This window comes from Pieris napi, chromosome 12 (genome assembly GCF_905475465.1).
Source record: "Pieris napi chromosome 12, ilPieNapi1.2, whole genome shotgun sequence".
Taxonomy (NCBI): domain Eukaryota; kingdom Metazoa; phylum Arthropoda; class Insecta; order Lepidoptera; family Pieridae; genus Pieris; species Pieris napi.
Window position 1 is genome coordinate 8,904,440 of NC_062245.1, and position 26,677 is coordinate 8,931,116.

Here is a 26,677-nt window from a genome sequence, read left to right on the forward strand (position 1 = left end):
AGTAAAATAGGTAATAAACGCCCGAATTGCTGCAATAAATTTGAAATTAAATAAATCTGAATCAGGGACTTTTGATAGTACTTGATTAACTAGACTGATTAATTCTTGTAAATAAGAGTTCTTTATAAACCAATTTTTTTTGCGCTCAGACGAAGTTTGCACTCATTGGCATAGCACCTAATTGTGTGTTACAAATAAAACTATTGGCGATATAATATTTCAGGTCTGAGATGTATGTGTCTGTTTCACTTTTTCCTAGGCAAGTTGGTGATCAGCTTTCTGTGCCTAACACACGAACTCGTGCACTGCCGAGGTTCGAACCTAAGACCTCACGGAGTCGCTGCAGCCACTAACCCGACACTACTCACGTACGTAAAAGCATCGTGTAAAATTTTCGATTTGTTACGATTTTATAATAAAATCCTGTATTCACCATTCAAACTTTCAAAGAGCCAAAATACGGACTTGCGCTTGCGCAGGCTAACGCAGTCCATCTCAAATATATACTCAACGGTAAAGCTACCATTATGGTTATAATATTTTTTATTTGGTAAAATATTTACCAAATGTTAGCGACTTCTTCACATAAGAATTAAGTAAACTTATACTTTATTTTAATAACTTAATGTATAATGCAGTCATCGTACATGGAATTAAGTGAAAGTGGTCATTTATTACCCCTTAGCTATGATTTGGAGAACTTAAACACGCTAGGAACACTTTTCTTCTGAGGCTTGTTTTCAGCTACCTTCAAAGAAATATTGAGTAAATTTTAACTGTTTTTTTTTTAAAGACAATTCACCAATTGACCGAGTCCCATGCTAAGCTGGTGAAGCTTGTGTTATGGGTACTAGGCAACGGATATACATACATATTATAGATAGATAGACATATAAATACATATTTAAACACCCAAGACCTAAGCACAACACCAAATGCTCATCACATCGATGTTCGTCTCAGCGGATCGAACCTGGGACCCATGGATTCGCAGTCAGGGGAACCACTAGACCAATGAGTCGTCAAAGTCGTTGTATGATTCTTACTATTTTATTATTTCTTTATAATGATATTCCAAATATATGAGCTTTATATTTCGTATAGCTTTCATTTGACTAAGAACAACAATTAAACACAACTGCTTAGACGGTCATTGTACCGGTATTAAAGTTTTTAAGCGTATAGTCAAAAACAAATATTAGAGAAAATTATATATTTCGACCTTAAAATTCATTTATAAAAATCGGTTCATTAGTTTTTGTGGTATCAACTTGTTTCTAGATAGATATTGTGCTAGGTAGATATTTATTTGGTAGATCGTCTACTATCTATGTGAAGTCATAATTTTTTTATTCCCTTTTCTATGATTTATCTCATAAAGAGCTTAATAGATGGGTACTTACAGTTCTATCTCCTAGAAGTAATCTGGCCTTATCTTCTTCCAAAGGTTCAGGGGCAGCGGGAGCTCGTCGGTGGAGCTGTAATTTCTGTCTAATCGCTTGTGATAGCAGAACTCTGATAACAAAACATTCATTTCATAGTGATGTGTACTCGGAATCTTAAACCGTCAATTTTAATCGGCCTGTGACCTCGAAACAATAATTGTTTTTCCCGGATATCAAACACACGTCTTGTGTTGTCTGTAGCATTTACGACAAATATCTTAGTTTTAAAATCTTTTTTTTATATAACGAAAGGATGCTCATCTGATGTTAATTGATACTGCCGCCCATGGACTCTTACAATGTCAGATGGCTCGGAAGTGCGTTGCCGGCCTTTTACGAATTAAATAATTAAAAAAAACAATGGGCGCTCAAACCTTTTAGTTCTGGGCCTCAGGTTTCTGATTTGTGATCATTTATTTTTCTTAATAGTTGGTGATTAGGCGCAGGGCGTGATGGTTTCCTCGCCATATTTTCCTTTACCGTATGAGAGAGTGTTTTGTTTAGTCTATTGGGCCGGGTATTAAACCTACGACCTCAGTGATGAGAGTCGAAGGTTGACGTACTACTGATGACTTATATAATAGCATGATATATGTATGTAATACATATATGAATGTATAACAATTTCATTATAAAAACAAAAAATATTAAAATTTTAGTTCTTACCGGCGTGTGTCGTTCTTCGTAGCCAACAAGAGATCAAGCCAGGTCCAGGTGACATTGTGGTACTCCAGCGTGGGCAGTAGCAGTGGCAGGTCCCGTACGTCTTCCAAGTTCTTCTCCTTGCTGCCCTTGTATGACACACGTACGGGCACTTCAGGAATCTTAATGTAGATGAAAAGTTTGTTCTTCTCTGCGCGCTCCTATTTAAAAGGTCAGTTGTCAGAGGAATCTTATCTATGACAAATTTAATTTGAAATTATTGTGTAATTATTAATATGTCTTTAATCCATGTAATGATAGGTTAAGGAAAATGGAGAGGCAGGCAGACAAAAGTACAGTAAACGGTACTATATCAGCAACGCATTAGGAGCCCGTCCGCCCTTTTAAAGCAAAAAGAAAGTCGAGAACCTCAGCCGAAAGGAAATGGAGTCGAGAATCTCAGCCAAAACTAAAGAAAGAGACTAGAATCTCAGCCAAAAGTAAAGAAAGAGACTAGAATCTCAGCAAAAAGTAAAGAAAGAGACTAGAATCTCAGCCAAAAGTAAAGAAAGAGACTAGAATCTCAGCCGGGATACATTTTTAGGGTTAGAATACAGTGTCGAGACTTAGTGCTATCTATGACTCCATATGTCAAATACATTTTTGTAATACGGGTGATAGGGAGCGTTCAAGTATTACGTAACGAATTTTGGAGGGGGGGTCCTTTTGTAAAACGTTACGATACGGGGCGCGGATTGAATTACGCGGTATTGTGAATATTATTTTCGACTTTTTAGTACTTTACACCACATAATGGTAACTTTTAGGTATAGAGTCAATGGGTCACGAAACGCTTTACTATTTGGTACAGAAAAACGTTACGGCGCGTTACATGGGGGGGAAGGTCAATAATCTTCAAAAATTGCGTGCGCTATCTAAATATGAGGGTCAAATAATTTTCTACATTTTAGTAGACCTGAGTGATAACCTGCTTTTGAATTTATTTATTCCTATAAACAGATGGCAATGAAACAACATACCTTCATTTTCTCAACATCGTCTTTATCCTTCTTATCCCGCTTGACGTAGAAGTTAGAGTTGGAATCCTTGTTCTTCTTTCGCGACTTCTTCGAGACCAGCGTTCCGCTATTTCTCCCTGACGCACCTTCCCCAGCCTCTTCTTCCCCTTCCTCCATGGCGTCTGGATCTCGTTCCGGGAAGCAAAACTTCAACATTGTGTTGAAGAACTTCTTTGTCATACCTATGGAGGTATTAAATGTATAAAAAAAATGTGTGCGTGTACTAGGTGTACGTACACGTAAGAAGTAAAACTTCTTTATGACCTTATTTTTCGAAAAATGATCTACTATATGCAACTTTACAGAAATTGGTTAAATAAAGTTAAATTAGATAAAGTTTAACAAAAGGCTTTTATTATCATAGACATGAAAACAAATACAATTATTTCATTTTAACTTATTACTGTACTACTATGTAGTACTAAGATTATTACAGAATTTCATTAATTATAATAGAATTATTAGTATTACTATCATTGTTATCGTTATTATATATTTTTGTTACTAATGGCTTCGAATCTCTTCGGATCAACCGTGGTAGGGACAAGAAAAAGATGGCGCGTAACCGAAAAATGTGACAAATGTGTGTAAATTTTTTTCCAACCCCGATAAAGAAGTTTCACTTCAAAAACTTTGTCATACTACCTTTCCGTGCGAAGTCTCAGAATAATCCAATTGACAATTTCGCGACTCCCTTCACATCTTCGGTAGTATAGTGGTAAGTATCCCCGCCTGTCACGCGGGAGACCGGGGTTCGATTCCCCGCCGGAGAGATTTTTTTTTTATTTCTTTTTTGTTACATAATTATCTAAATTGATCTAAGCAATAAAAACATACCAATCCGAATGGGCACAATGTTGACTTCAAAATGTTCTTTCACAGATATTCCGCCTACGGGTGGTCGATCTCGGCAGAAGACGCGTAACGCCGCGCGACGAGCTAATGGTGCACGACCAGACGCTGCTTGAGGTACTAAGACCTAAATTAATATATCGTTTATATGAAAAAAATATAGTATTTTATCTATAATAACATAATATATAACGTCTTTTCGTTGACAATTTACTTAAGAGATATTTATCAAGTGCTAATATGTGCTATAGGCACTGCAAAGTTCAAATTAGAAATTTATTAATTCCATACTAACTTTAATTATAATTATATCTGAGACTAAGCAAAATTATTATTTATAATAATAACTTTACACCTTAACACAAGACATAAATGCTACTTCTACCAATAAAAATAGAAATCAAATCCAATATCATCAAATTAATTCTGGAATAAAAAATGTCTTAACTTAGTAACCAACCCCTAATTTTGCACACCCTTACACAATCTTCGGTAGTATAGTGGTAAGTATCCCCGCCTGTCACGCGGGAGACCGGGGTTCGATTCCCCGCCGGAGAGAAACACTTTTTTTTTATTTTTACGCAAAATTTTTAACTATTCCATCGCATTTGCATTTTTTCTTGTTAAAATTTACGTTAGATAATTTGTTTGTATTGTATTGAATAGCATACCTCGGGGAATGGTTCATTAGGCAGAAGATTCGTAACTCGAACATAACCCAACTCTAGTTGATGTTCCACAGAGTCATCTGATCGGGAAGTTTTCGTATACCTGAGATAAATTATAAGATAAAGTTAAATCATAACAAAAACCTTAATTATAAAAAAGTTTTAAACAAGTCAACAATTGCGAAAAATTAAATTTTTTTCCTCCTCAATAAAAATATATTTTTTCTTAATGTATGTTATATTTGATATAAAAAATATTAATAATATCTAAGCAAATTATTTTAGATAAACTCGCGATCTACGGACAAAAAGCACCGTTTAAAACAAAATAAGTGTAAACTTTTTCGTTTATAATTTTTTTTTTGCCTTAAGTGTATCTAGTGAAAAGATTTTTTTTTTTCAAAAATGGCGTAAACTTGTAGATCTCACTTACAAGAAGTTGGTAAGCAGCAGATCAGCAATGCCCAGCTGCCCATCTGCATCAGTGAGTCTCCAACGGGCAGACTTAAAGCATATCTCATTATAGCGATGAGGCGGCGCGTGCGGCGATCGCGGCGCAGGCGCGCGTGTAGCGCAACCCGCTTCACGCCACGCGCGTACCATTGCATCTAGCTCTTCGCCTAGGGACCATGCTGTTTCCTTGCATTCATTTACCTACAATAAAAATTCCAAAACTCAAATTATTAGACACTAAATCTATTAATATATTGTTACTCTGGGATAATTTAGTAATAGTTCTAATAGCGAAAGAATTTTGAAAGCGGTCCAGCCTTGCGATTCTGTAACTCATTTTTCGAACTCTCACAGAGGTTTTCGCAGCGGCGGTCTCGCTCATATCAGTCGTGAAGCAGTCATTTTACGATTTGGCATTCTGATAAGGAGGGAGCTTGTTGATTATTCCTTACAAGCATACACATATATAAATCTGTCCTCTTATATCTATTTATTTTAACGAAACACATACAGACACACATCATAAAAATAACACAATACATGCATGTGCATCAAAGCAAGTGTGCATAACATTTAAAGGGACACATTACAATTATAAAAGAGAAAAGTAATACAATAAAAATAAATGAAATAAACTAGATTAAGAAATACAAACATTAAATTAAATATGCAATTTGAAATATTTCTTCTTTGCAATTTGTTATTGGTGATGGAACAATAGCAGCAGCATTTACGCCTGAAGACATGGAGACTGCCATAAAATGGATCAGCCTCACATGTCTTCACAGCATCGTTTACTGCAGATAGAGATCTGTTTAGAGGAGCATTAGAACCGACTATTAGTATAGATAGAGATATAACCTAACCTCATCGCCAATATGTTGCTTGCTCAAGTGGTACGCTAGAGCGCTATTAATCCCCAAGTCCCATATGTTTTTGGATATCAAAAATTCTTACCTGATCATCCAAACTCTTCAACTCAGCCAGAGCTAAAGGGTCGTTACCAGTTATGGATCGATTCTTCAAATAATATTCCTTTTCTAACCGACGGAGACGGGCCAGTGTCTCTCTTACCTAATTAAAACAAAAACTAATTATAAAAAAAAATCAAGAAAGGGAGTGTTCAAGTCTTACGTTACGCAATTTTTGGAGATTATTGACCCCCCCCCCCATGTAACTCGCCGTAACGTTTTTCAGTACCCAAGTACAGTACTGTACTAAAGTATAGTAAAACGTTTCGTGACCACCTAGTGAATCTTTAGTTACTATTATGTGGTGTAAGTCGAAAAAAATACTAACAATAACACGTAACTTAATCCCCGCCCCGCATCATAACGTTTTACAAAAGGACACCCCCCCTCCCAAAATACGTTACGTAATACATGAACGCTCCCAAAGATAACAACGTCAAAGATAATATATTTTTGACTAAAGAACAAAATCAATGTTTGGGAACTGTAATAACGAGTCGTAAATTGTAACAATATAATTATAAATGATTAATACCTGAGTCTGCAACTTGTGTATGAGATGTCTAGGATCTGTGTCGCGATGCAACTGTAGTTGGAAACGCATGCGCGCGCGCCGTTCTAAAGCTCGACGTCTTTCAGGCTCCACGTGAAGTACTACATTATTTATCACGTCCAACAACATTGCGTACTGAAAATTATAAAATACCTTTAGATAAGGCACTTCAAGTCAATAAAAGTGTACTTAGATCTGCTACCCAATCAACTCTATTAATTTTGATTTTTTTTTAACAATATCAATAGTTTTAAATAAAATAGTTTATAGTGATTTTTTTACTCTATTATTTGCTATTATTTAGTTATATGTAACGTTTTAGTTAAATAAATAATATATACAAATCTTCTATCAATGTGTAATTAAACTCCTCCAAAACGGCTGGACCAATTTTGGTGAAATTACCAATTTTTTTAAGACAAGTGTACAAGACAACGTCTGTAACTAGTAAATTATAAGATGTGGACAAAATCCATTTATAACATGTTATATGTAAAAAGCATGGTTACCGTTGGTAATTATTATTACCATTAGTAAATTGGTAATTACTCTTTTACGTTTCATAATAAGGAAAAACAAATAAAAATACCTGTAATGAATTAGTGCAGACATCAAGATCGTGATGCATGAGGGTGAAGGAGTCGTATGGCTCAGGCGCAGACGCCCATCCAGCTCCCGTGTTAGTACTGCTCTCACTTTCTTGGGACACGTAGTAGAACTCGCAAGCACACCGAGATACTATCCTTTGTAACTGAAGTCGAATAATTTATTATAAAAAAAATTTTTTTTTTAATTTTACTTGGGTATGTGCTCGCGAGTGCGTTGCCATTCTTTCAGAAGTCAGTACGCTCGTATTTTTTACTACGATAGGAACAACTATGATTCAAAAATGTACAGTATAATTTACATAAAAGTTTGAGGAAAGTCAGGTATTTTTCAAAAATTTTACTTGGCTTTGCTGGCGAGTGCGTTGCCAGCCTTTAAGAAGTCAGTACTTTATTTTTACTTAAAATTATTTTACGATATAAACAAATATGATTCAAAAATGTACAGTATAATTTACATAAAAGTTTGAGGAAAGTCAGGTAGGTATTTTTCGAAAATTTTACTTAGCTAAGGGCTCGCGAGTGCGTTGCCAGCCTTTAAAAAGTCAGTACACTCGTATTTTTTACTTAAAATTATTTTACGTTATGAACAAAATTTATTCAAATATGCTTTACAAAAATGTACAGTATAATTTACATACCTGAGCTAAACCAGTGTCAGCAGAAGGTCCGACAGTCATGCCAATAACACTGCCAGCCGAGTGGCCGCTACCAACGAGTCGCGGGACGTCCGGCAACGTACTAATTTCCGCACCTGACCATCTCTCTTCAATCTCCTCTACTGACACCCATTGAATGTTTTCTGAAATATAATATTGTTTATTAATACAATAACTATTTCAGTACAAGGATATAGAAACATTATAACTAGCAAGACAAGTTGTCACAACAACCTACTGGATAAACTTTTTGGATATTACTTATATGTTATAGTAATAATCCCATTCCAATTTTTTTTAATTATTGCATTACCGCATGTATAATAGGCACAAGAAAATTTCGTAATCAAAAGTGCACAAAAGAAACTAAGCCATCATTCGGAATTGGCATTGAATTCCGTAAATTAATACATTAATATTATTAAATAAAACTATACTTAATATAAAATAAAACAGATATATTTCAAACGATTGTACATAAATGTGAAAAACATCGTTTTAAACCTAAAAACGTGTATTTCTATAAAAGCACAGGTGTGAATATAATAAAATAAAAGACTATCAAATACCATCAAGCTGATCTCGATCTGCTGCGCTGACCGTAGCATAGTACTGCATAGCGGACAGTGCGCCGCTCCAAGCCGTTGCTGCGGGCGCGCGACGTACACGTTGACGTACTTCCGCACGTGCCGCACAAAGTATCACGTATCCACGCGTCTCACAACCTTTTAGCACCACTTGGGAGTTCACTAATTCAACTGAAACATAATTATTTGATTTTTTAATCCTATCTTTTAACAGTGCCCTTTTTTAAGTTTGTGTGGTAAGCATTTCGTACTACATGGTTTTTACAAGCTTTTATTAGCTTCACCTGTATGTATGTATGTATGTAACCGACTCCTTCGGACTCGATTTTGACCCACTTTAAACGGACAGATTTAATTCAAACTTTGTACACTTATAAAGAATCAGCGACAATATAATAATTTCATAGGTTTATCTCGAAAAAACAATGAATTTTTTTTTAAGTCCACAAAGCAATACTATTAAATTGAGACAACACGTATTGCTGCTAGGACTAAAAAGTGGAAAATAAATATAGTTTAAAAAAGGGCGCTCTGTGCCATATTTTTCGTCTATAGAGCAACCCACGCTTTTTCACAATAATACCCGTATTTTTTGTTCATTACCATTTTCAGCCTAAATGAGGAATTATTTTTCACTTTTTAGTTTGATGTGCTTTAAAAGCGTGTTTTATAGTTTTTTTAAACTATATTTATTAATGGGGAAATTTGTGCATAGTATGAAAGATCTCTGTTAAGAGATAGCAATAATTTCTAACTTCTGCGTATAAAAAATGTAATTACAGCGTGTTGTAATATGTGAACCTAAATACATGTACTGCTTTAGGTATGAACTTACTGAGACACGCAGTATGCGCAGTATCGTCATCCAGCACATGCCTCAAATGAGGTGGGTGTGGGGGCGGGGCGTCTCCCTCAGCCCCGGCCAACTCGTCACTGAACACGACGGGTGCTTCACCCCCTGCCTCACCTGCCTCTGCCACTAATGCCGCCAACATACCTTCCGCGCATGATCCGCTACCACCGCTGCCCCCCTGTAAGTATACAAATGCTTACTCATATTAAAACAACATATATAACACTTGCTTAGTAATAATAGTATTACAAAAATAGTATATCAATGAAAAATAATATTTGCGATAGAGTACCCACATTTCTTACCCTTGCTCCTTTGACCTGCAGTGATACGGATATGCAATTTCGAATAGTTTTAACTAATTTTTACAACGAAATGTGCCGTAATCAATTTAATAATTGACGTAGGAAAATGAGTGGTCGTAGATAGTACAATCATAGTATAGAAGTAAATAAATAAACAAATATAAATCCTGTAATCCATTAACAAACATCCAGCTATCAAAAACCATCTCTTTTGATAGAAATCTCGATATATAACAATTACCTGTGTCGAGGCAGGCGGTGGCGATACTACGTCGGTATCTCGCTGATGTTTAGGCGATGTTGTCGGCTTTTCTTCTTCCTTCAATGCTTTGGTAGATAGATTTTTCTTTAATTGCTGTAAAGATCACATAACATAGGTTTTTTACTTTTTAATCAAATCCCCTTATAAAAAACCAAAATCTCATCTAATTAACCGTTTCGTCCCTAAAGTGTAAACATTTGATACAAATGAAAATTGAATGAAATTCCGTATCCCGTTAGGCAGGCACATTTCAGCGGCTAAGTAATATCTGCCACTCGCATTAAGATAGAATAATTAGGAATACTCAAATATTTTTAGAATATGCTATATTTTTTGCACTGAAATATTATTCATTAACACTTACCTGTGTCTTAATATACGTATCGATAAGAGCAAATGCAAGATCCCGGTTAAGTTTAGTCCAGGCTCCACGTAGATCGTGTACTGCAAGTCGATGCGTAGGCGCAGGAGTCGAACCAGCCCCGCTAGCTTCGCGCCCATACGACACACGCCGTACAGACAGGCAATAGCATTTCTCCATAGCAGGAGGGCAGAGCATATCTCTCTGAAAAGTGAAGTGACTTCGTTCAAAACTAGTACGTAAATGTCACACGCAACGTGACGCTAAAAATCCATAAAGTACAAAAATATGTATGTACCTTTAAGGAAAAAGAACACTCAACATTATGATTCACAATTTAATTCCTTACCAAAATCACTACACGAAAAAGTAACTAACAAAATGAATCAAGTATTCATAATCTTCTTAGCTTTATTTGTTTCTACTTTTATTGTATATATAACGACTCGTACAAACATAAAGTCAACTTAAAAGACACCGTGTACCTCGACACTTGGCACGGGCGTACCGTCACATAAATGTTTGTATTTTATTTTTATAAATAAATAAATAAAGTATGGACACAAAATTACAGACTTACTTAAGACGCTTTGAATATTTTCATACCTGGATGTTAGTGCGATAAATACTCGGCTAGAAAACTTACACTCTTAAAAAAAAAAATATCAGTCAAATAGCACTCTTATATACTTCAATAAATTAAAATCATAAGACTAAAATAGTTATATGTTAAATGAACACAGTCTTACAAGTTCTATAACGAGCTACATACAATTGAGATGCCTATATATAATAATATATATATACAAACACAGATCATTTGCTATTAATTTCATTGTAATGACAAAATTCTAAAATTCTTTGTAACACACCTCATCGTCAGCCTTTTCCTCGTGCGCCTGTTGCGCCGGTGTTTTGAGCCATATCTCTACGTCGTTAAGGTCGCAATTCATGTACAATGTTGCCCAGACGGCACGTGCGCGTCGTATCAGCGAATCAGAGCCCGGTACAAGTGACAAGCGGTGACGAGAACCACACGTCACACGTACGCCTAACATCTCTATACCACGCTGCATTGACGATGATGACCAGTAAAACACCTAAAAGATTAGTTTAGTAAGATTAATGTACATCATAAACCACACCCCGTTAACAGACGTACGCACGAACGCACTACTTCGCACAACTAGGCGTGCCTTTTCATGAATCGATTTTATTATCATCATTATTTGAATAAAATTAACCAAACGCGTGCAAGTTTTTGTTTGTTAAAATAATAATGGAACTATTTTACATGGTTGCCAGAGTATATATATTTTGCGTATTTGTAAAAAAAAAATGAGGAACTAATTCATATCGATAAATCCTTTTTGACTTCTATCACATATATTCCACCTGAAGGAACAGTCTTAGGGTTATTTAAAAAGATTCAGTATGTTTTGACATGTGCATCCCTACTTTTCTTACATGTATAGTATATGTAATATTGACAAGCAGTTGAAGTGAATGAATTATTACCAACATTAAATAAAGCAATTATAGTTTTTATACCTGTAAGTTGTGTAAAGTGAGCGAGACAGCGACATTTCGATAATGTCGCGATAGCTGAGGTTTCCTCGGCTTCATGTTTTTGAACACACGTCCACGGCGGGTCGGTCGAGTAGTACCAGACAAAATCAGCTTCAGGCTTTCAAACCACCTGTTAAAATATTTGTATTTCATCACGCGAGATTATTGCCCCCCCCCCCCCCATGTAACGAGCGGTAACGTTTTTCTGTACCCAATAGTAAAACGTTTCGTGACCACCCAGTGACTCTTTATACCTAAAAGTTACCATTATGTGGTGTAAAGTACTGGAATGTCGAAAATAATATTAACAATAACGCGTAATTTAATCCCCGCCCCGCATCGTAACGTTACAAGAGGACAACCCCCCCCCCCCTAAATTCGTTACGTAATACTTGAACGCTCCCTTATTATGGAGTTTATTTATATAATCTTGGGTTTTTTTAAATCCATTTTACTTATAACATACATATCATTGACAGGCATAGACAAAAATGGAGTAATTTGTGTATTTACCAACGTACCTAAGCGTGCTGCCATATAAAAGTAAAACCGGTCCATCATCCTCCATCGGCTTCGTGTCCATACTTAAGTGCAGATCCAAACCTTGTGAGCGAAATGCTCTATATGAGTCATGTTCCTGAGAAAACACAAAATATTTGAGCTCACGTTTGGGATGTATCGATATATATATATATATATATATATATATATATATATATATATATATATATATTTATTACTTTTAATTAATGACTATGATAATCTTCTATTTGATCTAGAACTAAAAAGTAAAAGATCGCCTCTTAATCGAGACAGAGTACAAATTAATAAATACTTTTAGAAAATCAATAGATTGGTAATATGATGAGTATTTTCTGATAATAAAACTATAGTTTCAACCTGATTACTAGAATATTCTGGTAGTCTTGTTGGCGCACAAGGGGCTACAGCGTGATGGTCCCGTGGATCACCCACACACTGCCAACCCAGTTTTATACTGAGCCGCAATCCGGGAACACGTAATACACGACAATCGTCATATTTGCTGGCAGTACGAACGAAGACCTTTAGCTCACCCAGGAATCCTAACTTGCCTGTAACCATACATAATATATTTCATAACAAATATCAACTATATTGGTTATTTGGGGCTCAGCCTTAGTTCATGGAGACCAAAAGTAAAAACACACGTGCAGTTCACACGTGGTAGAAAATTTTAAATTTTCTTCCTTGAAAATTTTCGTTTCACCATAATGAAAGGAATTTAATTTTAATTTTTTACGATTAATATCAATTATTAATTTTGATAAAAACTACAATGATTAAAGTTTGAAAGTCGAAAAAGAGACAGACACATAAATTCATAAGATTTAACGTGGGAGAAAATGAGATAGGAAGCATTATACAATGTATAAACTTTAAATTAGAAAATACATAGACGTGCAAAACAATTAAATAAGAGATTTAATTAATTCAATTATAAAATTAGATGTAATTTATCAATTTTATGTACATATAATTAATTATAAAAACTTATTGAAAAGAAAACTATATTAAAATTTAAAGTTTTTTACCGTCGCCTTTTCTATTCATCGACATTCAAATCTCAACGATGCAAAAGAAGTTTTCACTTCAACAACTTAAAAAAACACAATAATAACATAAGCACACAAATTTATTCTTATATAGTAACCAAATTTAAAATAACCATACTATGGTTAGAAGATTTCGGCTAATCGACTTGTATCCAGTTCCAATAAATAGATTTAAAAAAAACTTATAATAAGTAAGAGTACATATAAATGATAGAGCGAAATTAAGTTATCACACCAATGTTTAATAAAATATAAGTACCATTGGTCCAGTCTAACACCAAGTCACTCCAAGTAACCTCCATCTCTTCTGTAGTGTTATAAGGGTCTAGGGAGACGTGGAGTAGACACGTGAATTTACTGCAGTTGAGAGTGAGTCGTCCGTGGAAAAGAAGACGTACTTTGTCCCACCAAGTCAAAGGTGCCGATGGATCCAAGGACGGACGGGAAACTTGGTCGAAGGCTATAAATAAAAAAAATCTTTTTTAGACTCCTGGTAATTCTGTCGAAAAACTCTTTCTTAAACAGAAAAATTTAAGCATTCATGTCTCTTTACATAACTAGCAAAGTAAAGATTATCACGATGTCTCTCTTTCAGTCTGTTATTTTTGGACACCTTTTGTATTATCAATAATCAATATCTAAAATAAATAAAATACTCCATTTCTTTTAAATTAAAATAAACGGTATTTTATATTAATCTGTATTTTTAATATCAGCTGATTGGCATCTTTTTATTTAAAGAAAAAACTTTGGTATCTAACTATTGGTATATATTGGTATCGACGATAGTCTCCGGGGAAATAAATACAGATAATGCAACTTTCTCTACAGCTGTGATACTTTTTGACATCCAACACCTTTTGTCTTCAGTCACCGTGACCACGCACGCTGTAAAGCACGCGAAACGTCGGATAAATTTAAAATTATGTTAAATAATTGTAAATTTGTAATAATACATAACTTTAATCCGGTTAAAAAGTTTTTTCTTTAAATGTGTAAAGGTTATGTCAATCAAAGACAATACTATCTATTTTATTAACAATCAAATTTTCAAATATTTTCGCATTGTATGTATATAATAAACATATTAAATAATATAGTATTATGTATATATTATTTAGTCAAAGTAACTTTACCTAAATTACAATGGGCAATAACAGGCTCCCAGCAAGGTCCGAAAGCGTAGCTATATTCCGTCATTTCGCAGCACAAATCATAATACCACTTCAGCGGCATCATGCTACGTTCTAGCTCAAACTCACCCCACGGGGCACCTTGGTCTATCACTACTGTGCGAACGGCTGAAAAAAAATTAAATATATTTAAATGTATGTACGTAAGATTATGAGCATCATGTAACGGTAATAACAATTTCACGTATACATAATTGTATTTGAAACAATTTGTGAACCTTTATATGTCTATTTACCTCTTGGAGGAGCAGATTCTTCTGCAGCCAGCATGGTGCCCCAAAGCCGCATTTCACTCATACTAAGCAATGGCTGCGGAAAGTCGCGCAGTCGCAGTTGCCATAGCACCACAGATACGTTTATCATTCGGCACCAGAGAGTACTGAACTCTATGCCCTCTTCCGGCCAGGGACTGCAATTATTTTTTTAAATTAAGATTAACTTAATCATTTGAAAGGGATATTTAAGAATAATTTCAATGTTTGGCTCTAGATGATTGATTATAATAACTGAATCGTGTGGCATTGTTTAAAAAGGTTTTATTAACTGTCAATTGCGATTTTCTAAAAAGAGTGGCATAGGGGGCCTCATAGCCTAGCGGTCTTATTAAGTGGCAGCTAGGTAACGGGTTCGATTCCCGGTTCAAGGGCAAGTTTTAATTTAATTTAAAATTACATGGAGAACATGGTCGAAGTTCTAAGGCAAACCACGAATTATAAAAAATCTTATACTTGACGCTGGCTAATACACAAAACCGTGCCAGAGCCATAAAAAAAAAAGAGTGACATCCATATTTGAGAGGGTATACCTATTAATGAATAAACGAGTATATATCTACTCCTGTTATATTACTTTAAGCTAAACATAAACCTAGCTAGTTATTAACAGATCCTTTGAAACTTGCAATAATAATTTCGTATATATGTGCGGTGCAGAAAGAAGTGCTCTATCTCATACATCTAAAATCTCTGCAATCTCACCTATCAGCGTCGATCTCCCTCAGCTTCTGGGTGGCATTCTGCGCTCCATGCATCGATGGGTCAGCGAGGGCCAACAACGAGAAGCCTGATAGGCAGCAGGCCACGAGGCGACTGCGGGGCGGGGGCGCAGCCCTACATCTTTGAACGTAGATCTGAGCGTCTTTTTGCCGAAGCGCGGAGTATAGTTCCTCCACTTTTCCGGCTGGGAGAAACAGGTGGGGCTTGCATAGCTCTTGTACCTGGGAAATTGGAAACATACCACATTGAAATTGACGGATTAATTGGAAATTTTTGAAGTTATACTTCTTTTGGCGCGTTAGGAAAAATGATGAGAGTAATTTGTACGATGCGCGCGCACACCGACACCCTGAATATGTGTTCAAACGTCGGTAAAACAGGTTGGCGCTTGCTCTGTTTTATCGACAAATTGCAGTGTTTATTTAAACCAAAATAATGATTTCTATACATGAAAACCCGTTCCTATGTGATAAAAAACATAGTGTTTATTGTAAAATATCATGATTAGTACATATTATATTGATTCAATTGGAAGTGACCATTAAAATGGACATGAAAAATGGAATTCGAAGAGGGTAACGTCCCTCTAAAGTGCTCGAAGAAAATTATTAAGCTAAAGAAGTATAACTTCTAACGAGTGTACATAAGTTCACACACGTGATTTTTTAAATTTTTCACATTGTAGAAGGATCTGATGTAAAATGAATATTTTATGTAAACAAATAACTTTGGCCTATTCCTGCATACACACGCTTCTTTTAATATCACCAACAAACAAATATAGTCATCGACTATTATATATTAGTGATTTTATGTCTGTCTGTACAAATACTGACACAGTATTTGTACGAATTAATATGAATGGTAAGTTTTTATTTATTTCAGGAGCATCAAATAATTTTTGGAACAATTTTTACTACCTTTGCATCCAACATGGTTCGCCGCTTCTGACTTTCCTTGTATTCATCTTCGAGTAACTCGTAGTTGTCTCGAAGTTTGACTTCGAATGGGTCATCACTCATTTCAATAAGTATTTCATCGATCTAAAATACAGTTTAAAACATTAATGTTTAAACGACTGAACTGATTTTGAAAAATGTATTTTTTCGCATATACAGTTTCGCATTACAGATTCGCCCTATAACGCGTTTTATATCGTGATTTTGTATATAACGCGGTATTTTCCACCTATAACGCTGAGATTTCGCAAGTTATATTTCTTTAGTGTGAAATTTATATAGATTTAGTATATAAAATTAAACGAAATAACTTTATTATTAAATTCGTCTTCCTAGTTTTTGAAATGTTCAAAAAAACTGTTTTACAATAGTACAATAGTACAGACCGTCCCCAACCAGGGGGATTACTGTACTAAATGCTCTTAAAACGTAACATTATCTCTATTTACCTTTATATGAAGATCACTTGGCAATGGACTATCCAGCGTAAAGGATTTCTTTTTAATGCCGTGTACGTGTTTTAACCATTTGAAGAGGGACACAAAATCTCCTTGAACAGCTTCAGCAAATCGGTGCTTGTATGGGAATATCACGCGGATTGATTCTATATTGACGGCCCTGTAATACCATAATTACAATTACTTTTTTGGTACAGCTGGAACTAAATATATATAAAGCTGGAACTAAATATATTTATATTTGTTTCGTAATCTTTTTTTACACGCTTTATATTAACTTCACCTGTATGTATGTATGTATGTAACCGACTCCTTCGGACTCGATTTTGACCCACTTTAAACGGACAGATTTAATTCAAACTTTGTACACTTATAAAGAATCAGCGACAATATAATAATAAAACAATGAATTTTTTTTAAGCCCACAAAGCAATACGATTAAATTGAGACAACACGTATTGCTGCTAGGACTAAAAAGTGGAAAATAAATATAGTTAAAAAAAACTATAAAACACGCTTTTAAAGCACATCAAACTAAAAAGTGAAAAATAATTCCTAATTTAGGCTGAAAATGGTAATGAACAAAAAATAATGGTTTTATTGTAAAAAAGCGTGGGTTGCTCGATAGACGAAAAATATGGCACAGAGCGCCCCACGCTTTTTCACAATAATATCAGTATTTTTTGTTCATTACCATTTACAGCCCAAATTAGGAATTATTTTTCTTATGAGCCAAGTAGGTGAACAGCCTTGTGTACCCGTCACTCACTGTCAAATTTTTTGGGTCCAAGCCGGTATCTCACGATGTTTTCCTTCCCCTTAGAAGCAAGTGTAAAATGCTCACATTGAAAGAAAAGACCGTCCGTTATTTGACTCTACGACCTCTTATATACTTAAAGACAGTTAACTTTTTATCAAAATACCTATAAGGACAACACCTTATAAATACACTATTTATAACTTTTAGGGTCTGTTTCACAATGTACGGATAAGTTCTACATAAGTTCCAAATTAACTATTTATTACTTATTGGTAGGATAAACACTATTGTTGCGTTTCACGACTGTCAGATAGCGCTATTCGTCACATAAAGTCCATCTTAAGTTATGAGTCCGATGAAGTGTCAAATAGCACAATTTATCTTCCAAATAATTTATGTGTTGCATAGCTATTTGGTACTATATCCAGACATTGTGAAACAAACCCTTAATCCTATAAATAATAGCTATAACCTGCGCGATAATTTCGCGAAAAAACATTAATTTCTGCATTATAACGGTCAAAAATGTCAATATTGCCAATGCCACTGTTCAGTAGTTCGTGCTATTTCTACCGACAAACAAACTATCTCTCAAAAGTCAAAAATCATTTAAACTTATAGGTAACACAATGTACACATATGAACGTCAAAAACAGAAATGTATATGAAATGCTTCTTTACATTTAGTGCTAGTTCTCAGATCGAGGGCGTAAAACGGAAAGACGCCACTCTTTTTAATCGCTATGTTTTTGTTACACAACGTTTGTAAGGAGCTGCAACCATTACACTATGTTCCACATGACATCTTATCTCATCATCTCATAATTGCAGATGGATATAATTAAAAATAAAAAGAACCTTTACCTCCCAGTTTATACGTTACTGCTACTAGAATAATGTGAAAATAGGTTTTAAATTTCTTACCAAACTTTGTTCCACGAGAGCACGAATCCGTCATTTGCCTTTCTTTCAATTCGTATATCAGGATCATCAGATACACGTTCCTGGGAGTATCCCTCTATGGTTACTATTTCGTCCCCATTCAAAATCATCTTCAAGTGACTCCAGACTATTGACAGGCCTATTTCGTGGTCATATGATATCGTCATGTCATCTAAAATTTCAAATAAAACTAGTCAAAATCTTTTATAACGATATCGAAGGGACTGCTCATATTTGGTCGTAAAACCGATAGTCGTACCAGCCGACGTTGTTATTAAGAACCTAATACAATAGAATTCAGCCGGGACCTTTGATTTCGGTCAATATAACCGGCATGTTGTTCTAAACGATGTCGTAAACGGTTTTGACAGTATTTATTTATTTATTTATACTTTATTACCTTAATCAAAAACATACACATAACAAAAATAAAAAAAAAGGTTACAAAAGTTATAAGGCAACGGGCGGCCTTATCGCTAACAAGCGATTTCTTCCAGGCAACCCTAAAGTGGAACTATGAAAAAGAAACACCTACAGAGGGTTAGAGTCCAAGTAATGCAAAAAAAATTTTTATATAGAATTTGTAAAAAAGTACTTAGTACTTATTACAATTAAAACAGGTCTTGGGAGATTATTATATTTGACGTAAAATCCTATCTTGCAGACATCTTTTTAACAACAGAATAAACAAAACCAAAACACTATCAAATTGCAATATTTAATTGTTATACAGGTTGTCCTAAAAGTCCAACAGAAGTAGGGTAATATGGCAGACGGTAGCCGACAACAGATTTAATAATTATATATCAAACTAGCAGACTCGGCCAAGCATTGCTGTGGCTAAGATATTTTTATATTACATAGTAGTAAACTGTTCAAGAGAAACGGCAGGAGAACACCAATCCACCATGCTTTTCTCGTGGTTATGCCATTAAATTGTAGCTTATGTGAAACGTTGGTACTTAAAACACAGCGCCATCTGTTAGAATTGTGACTATCAAATAATAAACAAATATTTTGCAATAAAATAATATTGCGGGTATAAATTGAGATGTAAGCTATCCTATCTTTTAAGTTAGATCAGTTTGATCTAACTTAAAAGAGAACACACGGTTTGCAAATTTGATTGATATCGGTTCGGTAGTTTAGGAGTCCATAGCGGACAAACAACGTGACACATAATTTATATATATTAAGATTAATCAGTTCGAAAGCTTAGTAAATACGCACCTGTTGAAAACACCATACTATTATCCTTAGACAACGCTAAACCTAAATTAGTTTCAGTCTTAAACGACACTCTCCAATCCTTCGCCATCTCTTTCTTTCGCGAAACACCAGTGCTCTCTCTTCTGTCTTTAATTTCATGCCTGAACCCTCTAAACGCTCTAATAAATGTTAAAATCTTCAGATGTAAATTAGGGCTCCATTCAAACTCAACATTTTCTAAGAATTGAAAATCTAGCAGAAGAGAATTTCGTTCGATGTTCGGTACGCGTTCAATCCTTGCTAACTTCACGTGGAAGAACGATGATGGTATTTCATCACTTCGGTGACAGTGTACGTTGCCTGCAAAAAACTTATCTTTTATAATTTGGTATTAGGCCAATAATTTGGCCGACAGATACGCAGCAGTTTTTACATTTTCCCAATAAAAGAACATGCGCGAACTTTAGCCCTTGAAAATATATTTTTTTCTATGTTACATGAGGCAGACGGGCAGAAGCTCACCTGATGTTAATTGATACCGCCGCCTATGGACACCCGCACTGCCAGAAGGTTCGCAAGCGCGCTGCCGGCCTTTTAATAAATGGTACGCTCTTGAAGGATCCTAAGTCTAATTGGTTCGGAAATACTTCAGTGGGCAGCTGGTTCCACATAGTGGTGGTGGGCGGCAGAAATTGCCTTAAGAAGCGCTCAGTTGTGGAACGACGGACGAAAGACGTATAAGAGAGATTAGACTTTTCTTACATTGTATAAAAAAATAAATCAGTGGCGCTACAACCTCTTTAGGTCTTGGCCTCAGATTTCTGAATCTGTTTCATGATCATTTTTAAATCTAATAGAGGCAAATAGGTGATCAGCCTCCAGTGCCCGACACACGCCGTCAACTCTTTAGGTCTAAGACGGTCGGTTTTCTCACGATGTTTTCCTTCGCCGTTCGAATGAATGTTAAATGCGCACATAGAAAGAAAGTCTATTGGTGCACAGCCGGGGATCGAACCTACGACCTCAGGTATGAGAGTCGCACGCTGAAGCCACTAGGCCAACACTGCTCTTACATTGTATTTAATTCTGGTAAAATATTAGGCCAGCGCCATTCTGCGAGATTTAAAACATTTTTACAAAATTTAATACATCATTTATTATACCTTGAAACGGAACGATTTCCACCATCTTCAGTCCAGAAACCACAGCCCCCGTTTTATTTTTGCTTTTCTCAAAAGTTACCGCATCGATTCTCGTCATTAAGCAAACTGTATCACTGACTATGAGGAACAGGTTAATGTGCGATAGAGCCACATTCATAGTGATATCATGGGAAGTCGGTGTGGAGTCTGTAGGTGATTTCTCTATAAACCCTCTATATTCGTTCATACAGTCAACGAAAGTTAGTATAGATTGCGCGAGCGACGGGCTCCATTCTAATCGCAGACAGTCCATCATTGCTTCCACCTGGTAAATAAATTGAATAAATACCTCCCTACTAATATAAAAAATGTGAGCCGTCACGGGACGCCTGGCAATAGTGAAACATCGACATTATTTTGTAAAAGTGAGTCGAATTATTAATAATAATAATTATTAATAATTTTATTTTATCCTAAGTCATAATGATAAAATAAAATATTACGATTTTTTTTCCAGATAACGATGACTATTTATTGAATAAACATTTATTTTCATTAAATACAAAAATTTACGAATTTATTTCAAATCGTGCCTACTTAATTCGTTTAATCAGTGACTTCGGTAATAGTTATATTCGATGTTGCCTCTGAGGACGGTATTACTGTGACAATTGGTCGATATATATACATATACCATCATATAGCGTGTATAATATGATTGTATATATATATATATCGCGTCGCCACGCCAGAAATCGGTTTTACGTGCGGCTATAGATATTTTACATCAATATTTAGGACAATATTGTTACTATAACAATAATAACATTATGGCGGTATAGCCTTATGATTGTCTGCGTAAATAAATAAATTATTAATATTATATAATATATATGCATCAATATTTGTGTGATCAAAAAAGGTATATACGATCTTTTATAGCTAAGTCGTCGTTGTTAATGTTTTAATGGAAATTCTTAATGAAAATCCAATGCAAGAAGCCTAGAATTGGAGAGTAACACTATTTGTCCAAGATGACTGTGTACGGCAAATACGTTCTCCGTCTCGCAAACTTATTATACCTTTGACTGTCTAGGCGCATGTGAGGCCCACTTAACAAGTGCAACAGCAAGCACGTGTGAGCCCCAATGATGGGCTCGTCTCGGTGGCCCCGCCCCTCGTCCCGCCCCCGCCCAGCCGCCGTCCACTAACAGCTCCGCGCTCCATTGACGACCGCAACAGGTATACGTTTCTTCTATAGGTAGAATATGATTTTTGTTAATTAATAAATAAATTATTTATCTATCAATTATTTTATATTAACATTATTTGTTTCCATTGGATTCCAAAGTTTCTATAATAAATAAGCAACACATATTTTTTAAATTTACAGCGCAAATTGTACATAGGCATGTTTTAAATTTACAATTTTTGTTCATCACCTATTAATAAAATTAATAAAAATTCAAATACCAGATTTGCATAGATTTAAAATAGCAAAATTAAAATAAAATACTGCATGAATTCATTATTTAAACATAATTCGTAAAGATAACGGTGGTTTGATTTCCAATAAAATTACTTATCAATTTGAGTGTAGAGTAAAAATCTCGCTTACCGGTTGTATCCAGCAGCTGATCAAACTTGACTTTAAGCCCACTACATCCAGCTCCAAAGGCAGCAATATCGCGGCCACATCGTATTAATACACTTCGCAACTCCGCGCAACCTTGTAACGCGCAGCTACGTGACATTCGGGACCACCACGCTTCAGCGTTCCATGCTGTTTGGTACAAAAAATATATTTACGTCAAAAGTTAAGTGTATGGTGCAAGGTCGAGACTTAGCATGACCTCACTCCCATATGTCCCAATCCAACTATTCGCACAGTATCAGCTAGCAGTATTATAACAATTATTCAATTATTCATATTTTGACGTTCGGGAGTCTTAAGCGGGCCATAGACAGACCGCATGTTGCAGTCAAGACCGACTGCAATATGCGGTCGCCGCACGGCGATCTGCAGTTTCATACTAAATTCACATTCGCAATACACGGACCGCTCGAGCAGTTCCTGAGCAAACCGCATATTGCAGTCAGTCTTGACTGCAACATGCGGTCCGTCTATGGCCCGCTATACTTAGCGTAGCATAAGTCCCGTCTCTTATCCTAAGAAAAGAGGTTAACTGTATATGAAATTCCAAACATATGGGGCATAAGACAAATTATTATCAATATAATATGGTCATGTTGGTTTCATTTGTCGTTTTCTCTAACCGTAGCCGGTCAACCTAAATAGTTATTGTTTCGGGATTGTGACAAAGGTTCTCTGGAATGTTAATAATCATGTCACAGAATATAGTTTATGAAACTATACAGCAGTGTTTTAGTGATTTAAAAGTGGTATTTATGATAATTAATTGACTGTTTTAGGTAAAGATGATCGTAATATATTAAAAATAACAATACATTATCGCTGGGAAAATAAAAATCTATGAAAACCACTTACTTTTTTGTGTAAATTGTGATAACTTCATGGCCTTTGCCTTTTTTATTCTTTGCAATATACTGGAGTACCACAAAAACACGTTACTATGCTCGTATGTGACGTTCAAAGTACTAATTATGAGGTAAAGATTTAGCGTGCCTTTTTCAAGCTGCAAATAAAAAATTTATTAATAAGAAAAATAAAAAACATTGTTAATAATAAAAAAAGTTTTCACGTAATTGAATAAAAATTATAGTGATCTATTTCACTTACCTTGGCATCCAGCTTGACTTTATTTAAAAATATTAATGTACTGTCTTTGGCAGACAGCCGCAAACCGTCCGCCTGCAGAGCGACATAAACTTGGGGTAGTCTCATAACTTCTGCACCGACAGCACTAACCGCTACTGATGCTGCACTAAATCGGGAATTTACCTAACAAATATATATTTTATTACATTTTATTAAAAAAGTTGGTTAAAAAATAGTGCAGTTTTAAGTAAAAGTAATTTTATACTTGTGTAACAATAACTCAAAACCTACCATACCAATTTACCATGAGTATGATTATCTTATCTTTGAGAAACAAAATATTTTAAAATATGCACGGGCCGCTAGTCTTCATAAAGATAGACATAAAACACAGTGGAAAATAAAATCAAGAGTCAAACTATTTTACATACATTTTCTTTCAAAGTTATTCTATCATAATCAAATATAGCCGGTCATACAGGTAATAATGTAAAGAAAATATAAAATGGTTAAAATTCAGAGATTTTCTTCAAAACCAACTTAGTAGGTTTTTGACAATATGTAATATAACTTCCCACTCACCAGTAAACTTTGTAAAGATACTTCAAACTTAGTCTTAGTGAGATTATCCACACATCCAATACTTGTAGGCCCAATTTTAAGGCTTAGAATCTGAAAAAATAAAATGAAAATGAATTCCATTAAGAAACCTATATTAAAAATTACCACTGAATTTATTTAACTGATGGCTTAGTTGGTAATATTTTTTTCAATCTTTCTTCAGGAAGGTAGATTGTTCAAACCGGTTTAAAAAGCATCATCTACGTTGCCTATAAAATTAAAAAATAGTAAACAAGACAAAAATGTATCTTACAGGGGTAGAGTTCCTGCGTGTAGTCAAAAACAGATATTCTAAGGACAACAATATTTAAGGAACAAACCTTTGGAATAACAGGAGAGAGTCTAGGTATTAGTGTAGCTAGGTGATCTTCACTAGGAGGAGATGGAGCCACTAACTTGGTCTTTTTATTTCTTTGTAAAAAGTCATACAGATCATCTTGTAGCACCACTGTTGGATTACTTATCACTGTATGTATTTTCTGAAAGAGATGTAATACAAAATTTGATGAGGGGCTGAGATAATCTCTACTTTAGACTGATGCTACAATTACACACTCAAATCACTTCTTATGGATGTATTAGGATAGCATATGTTTAAAGAACTTATTCTTGATTAAAAACCATATAATTGATAACATTTTGGTTCTTGTTATGTAAATTGATACAATTTCATAATAGAAGCATATTTCTACAACCATATAATAAAACTCTACCTCAACATTTAAAGGACTGTCAGCTTTAACAGTGCCTTCCACAAGAATACTACCAGCAGCCTCTGCTAAAGCATTTCTCCCAGAAATTATTCTAGCCTTAGCATCACTTATATTAGCTGAGAAGACCAGGGCTCGAGCTGGGCCTCCAGCTGCTCCATCTGCATGAACCTCTGATGCTGTTGTATGGAGATACCAGTCATTTCCACAGTCATGTATTGTGATAGAGGCATTAAATATATGTACACCCATAAACTAAAAAAATATGATGAAAATGAAAGTATTAAAAAAATATATTTTATCAGCATTATATATATATATTTTTTTAAATAATATATATCTAATTCTTTTTAGCAATTTCCTTTTAAGTATTTATATTTGTCATGCCCTACTATTGGTTGAGTGGAAGTAAGTAAGATACATAACAGAAACAAAGTATACCTGTGCAAACATAATTAAACTTGGAGGCAGTTTTTTATCTCTGAATTCCAATAACTTTTGGTGTTTAAGTGAATAATGCTGATGATCTTCTATCTGCCCAGATACTTCTGTTTCCAAATTCTCTACTCGTGAGTAAGAATTTTGTTTTGAGAGGAGAGGTTTTAAAATGGTCTCTACAACTGCATTTCTTTTCTCTTCTGCATTATTTGTTACCTTTAGAGATTTTATTACAACTGAGACAAGTTTGTTGATCTCTGAGTTAAAACAACTACTACGGAATGATATTTCATCAATATGCTAAAAACATAATTCGATTAATAAATAGAAAGAAATCCTTAAATATTCTCTATGTAATAAATGCTTACAACAGAGTACCCATCCTTAGATAAGCTCACATCTCGCAAAATTAGTTTTAGTACAGCTATACTTCCAATCTTAAGTTTAATATGATATTTCCGTTTAAATAGCCATGATAGAAGTGTTGGTAACAACCTAGAAAAAAATAATATATAATATTTTTATTAAATGAATAAAAAGTATTCTATGTATTAAGAGGAAACAATAGGATTTTATAATTATAATAAAAACTGAAAAATGTACCATAGAAACTTATATTGCCAAGTATGTATTTAATTAGGTGAAGACTGAATAAGAATAGTTGTACATAATACAATAATCCTCAATCATTTTAGGAAATAAATGCAAAACAAACACTTAGAGCGATACTTACCACGAAACACAAGAGTAAATAATGATAAACCCCAGACATAAAATCAAAATAAAATTCATTGTACTATAATTGTTTAAAATATCTCATTTATATATTGGGTAATTAAATAAAAAATATATTTTTACAATAAATTAGCATCTCGCTAATCGGCGTTTTCCCGTAATCCGTATACACATTACAATTTACAAATATTTTCTGTTTTTCATTATAATTCCAACAACATTACTATGTTAATTGTCATTTGACAAATAAAGTATGACTAATCGCTTTGCGCCTTTCAATTTTAATTTATAGATCACCTTGTCTTTATATAATCTG

General features: G+C 34.7%; 1 protein-coding gene and 2 non-coding genes across 3 annotated transcripts; 2 read left to right on the plus strand and 1 right to left on the minus strand.

Annotated features, from left to right (window-relative positions):
• Positions 1 to 26: 26 nt before the first annotated feature.
• LOC125054493 (protein KIAA0100) lies at positions 27 to 26,528 on the minus strand. The gene is made up of 38 exons (XM_047656425.1): positions 26,360 to 26,528; positions 25,995 to 26,121; positions 25,630 to 25,926; positions 25,192 to 25,443; positions 24,799 to 24,957; positions 24,440 to 24,529; positions 23,879 to 24,040; positions 23,627 to 23,774; positions 22,736 to 22,900; positions 22,200 to 22,372; positions 21,139 to 21,442; positions 19,997 to 20,335; positions 18,749 to 18,938; positions 17,056 to 17,224; positions 16,568 to 16,690; positions 15,630 to 15,868; positions 14,889 to 15,061; positions 14,596 to 14,760; positions 13,719 to 13,919; positions 12,765 to 12,958; positions 12,386 to 12,501; positions 11,847 to 11,994; positions 11,168 to 11,395; positions 10,299 to 10,499; positions 9,914 to 10,027; positions 9,350 to 9,545; positions 8,497 to 8,685; positions 7,910 to 8,070; positions 7,253 to 7,414; positions 6,646 to 6,798; positions 6,097 to 6,213; positions 5,120 to 5,340; positions 4,690 to 4,789; positions 4,004 to 4,145; positions 3,128 to 3,348; positions 2,112 to 2,308; positions 1,404 to 1,515; positions 27 to 748 (listed from the first exon to the last, which is right to left on the minus strand). Exons 1-38 carry the CDS (start codon positions 26,416 to 26,418, stop codon positions 686 to 688), a joined length of 6,570 nt encoding a protein of 2,189 aa, XP_047512381.1. The 5' UTR covers positions 26,419 to 26,528; the 3' UTR covers positions 27 to 685.
• Trnad-guc lies at positions 3,868 to 3,939 on the plus strand. Its single transcript has one exon. It is a non-coding gene; the product is annotated as a tRNA-Asp (tRNA).
• Trnad-guc lies at positions 4,505 to 4,576 on the plus strand. The gene has a single exon. It is a non-coding gene; the product is annotated as a tRNA-Asp (tRNA).
• Positions 26,529 to 26,677: the final 149 nt, after the last annotated feature.

Excerpts from the sequence above, each read along its gene's own strand:
- LOC125054493 (XM_047656425.1), bottom strand. The coding sequence starts at position 26,418 with ATGAATTTTATTTTGATTTTATGTCTGGGGTTTATCATTATTTACTCT. Across the intron at positions 24,958-25,191 it reads ACAGTCCTTTAAATGTTGAG|AAAATACATACAGTGATAAG; the intron begins GTAGAGTTTTAT and ends CATCTCTTTCAG. Across the intron at positions 24,041-24,439 it reads TATCTTTACAAAGTTTACTG|GTAAATTCCCGATTTAGTGC; the intron begins GTGAGTGGGAAG and ends TATATTTGTTAG.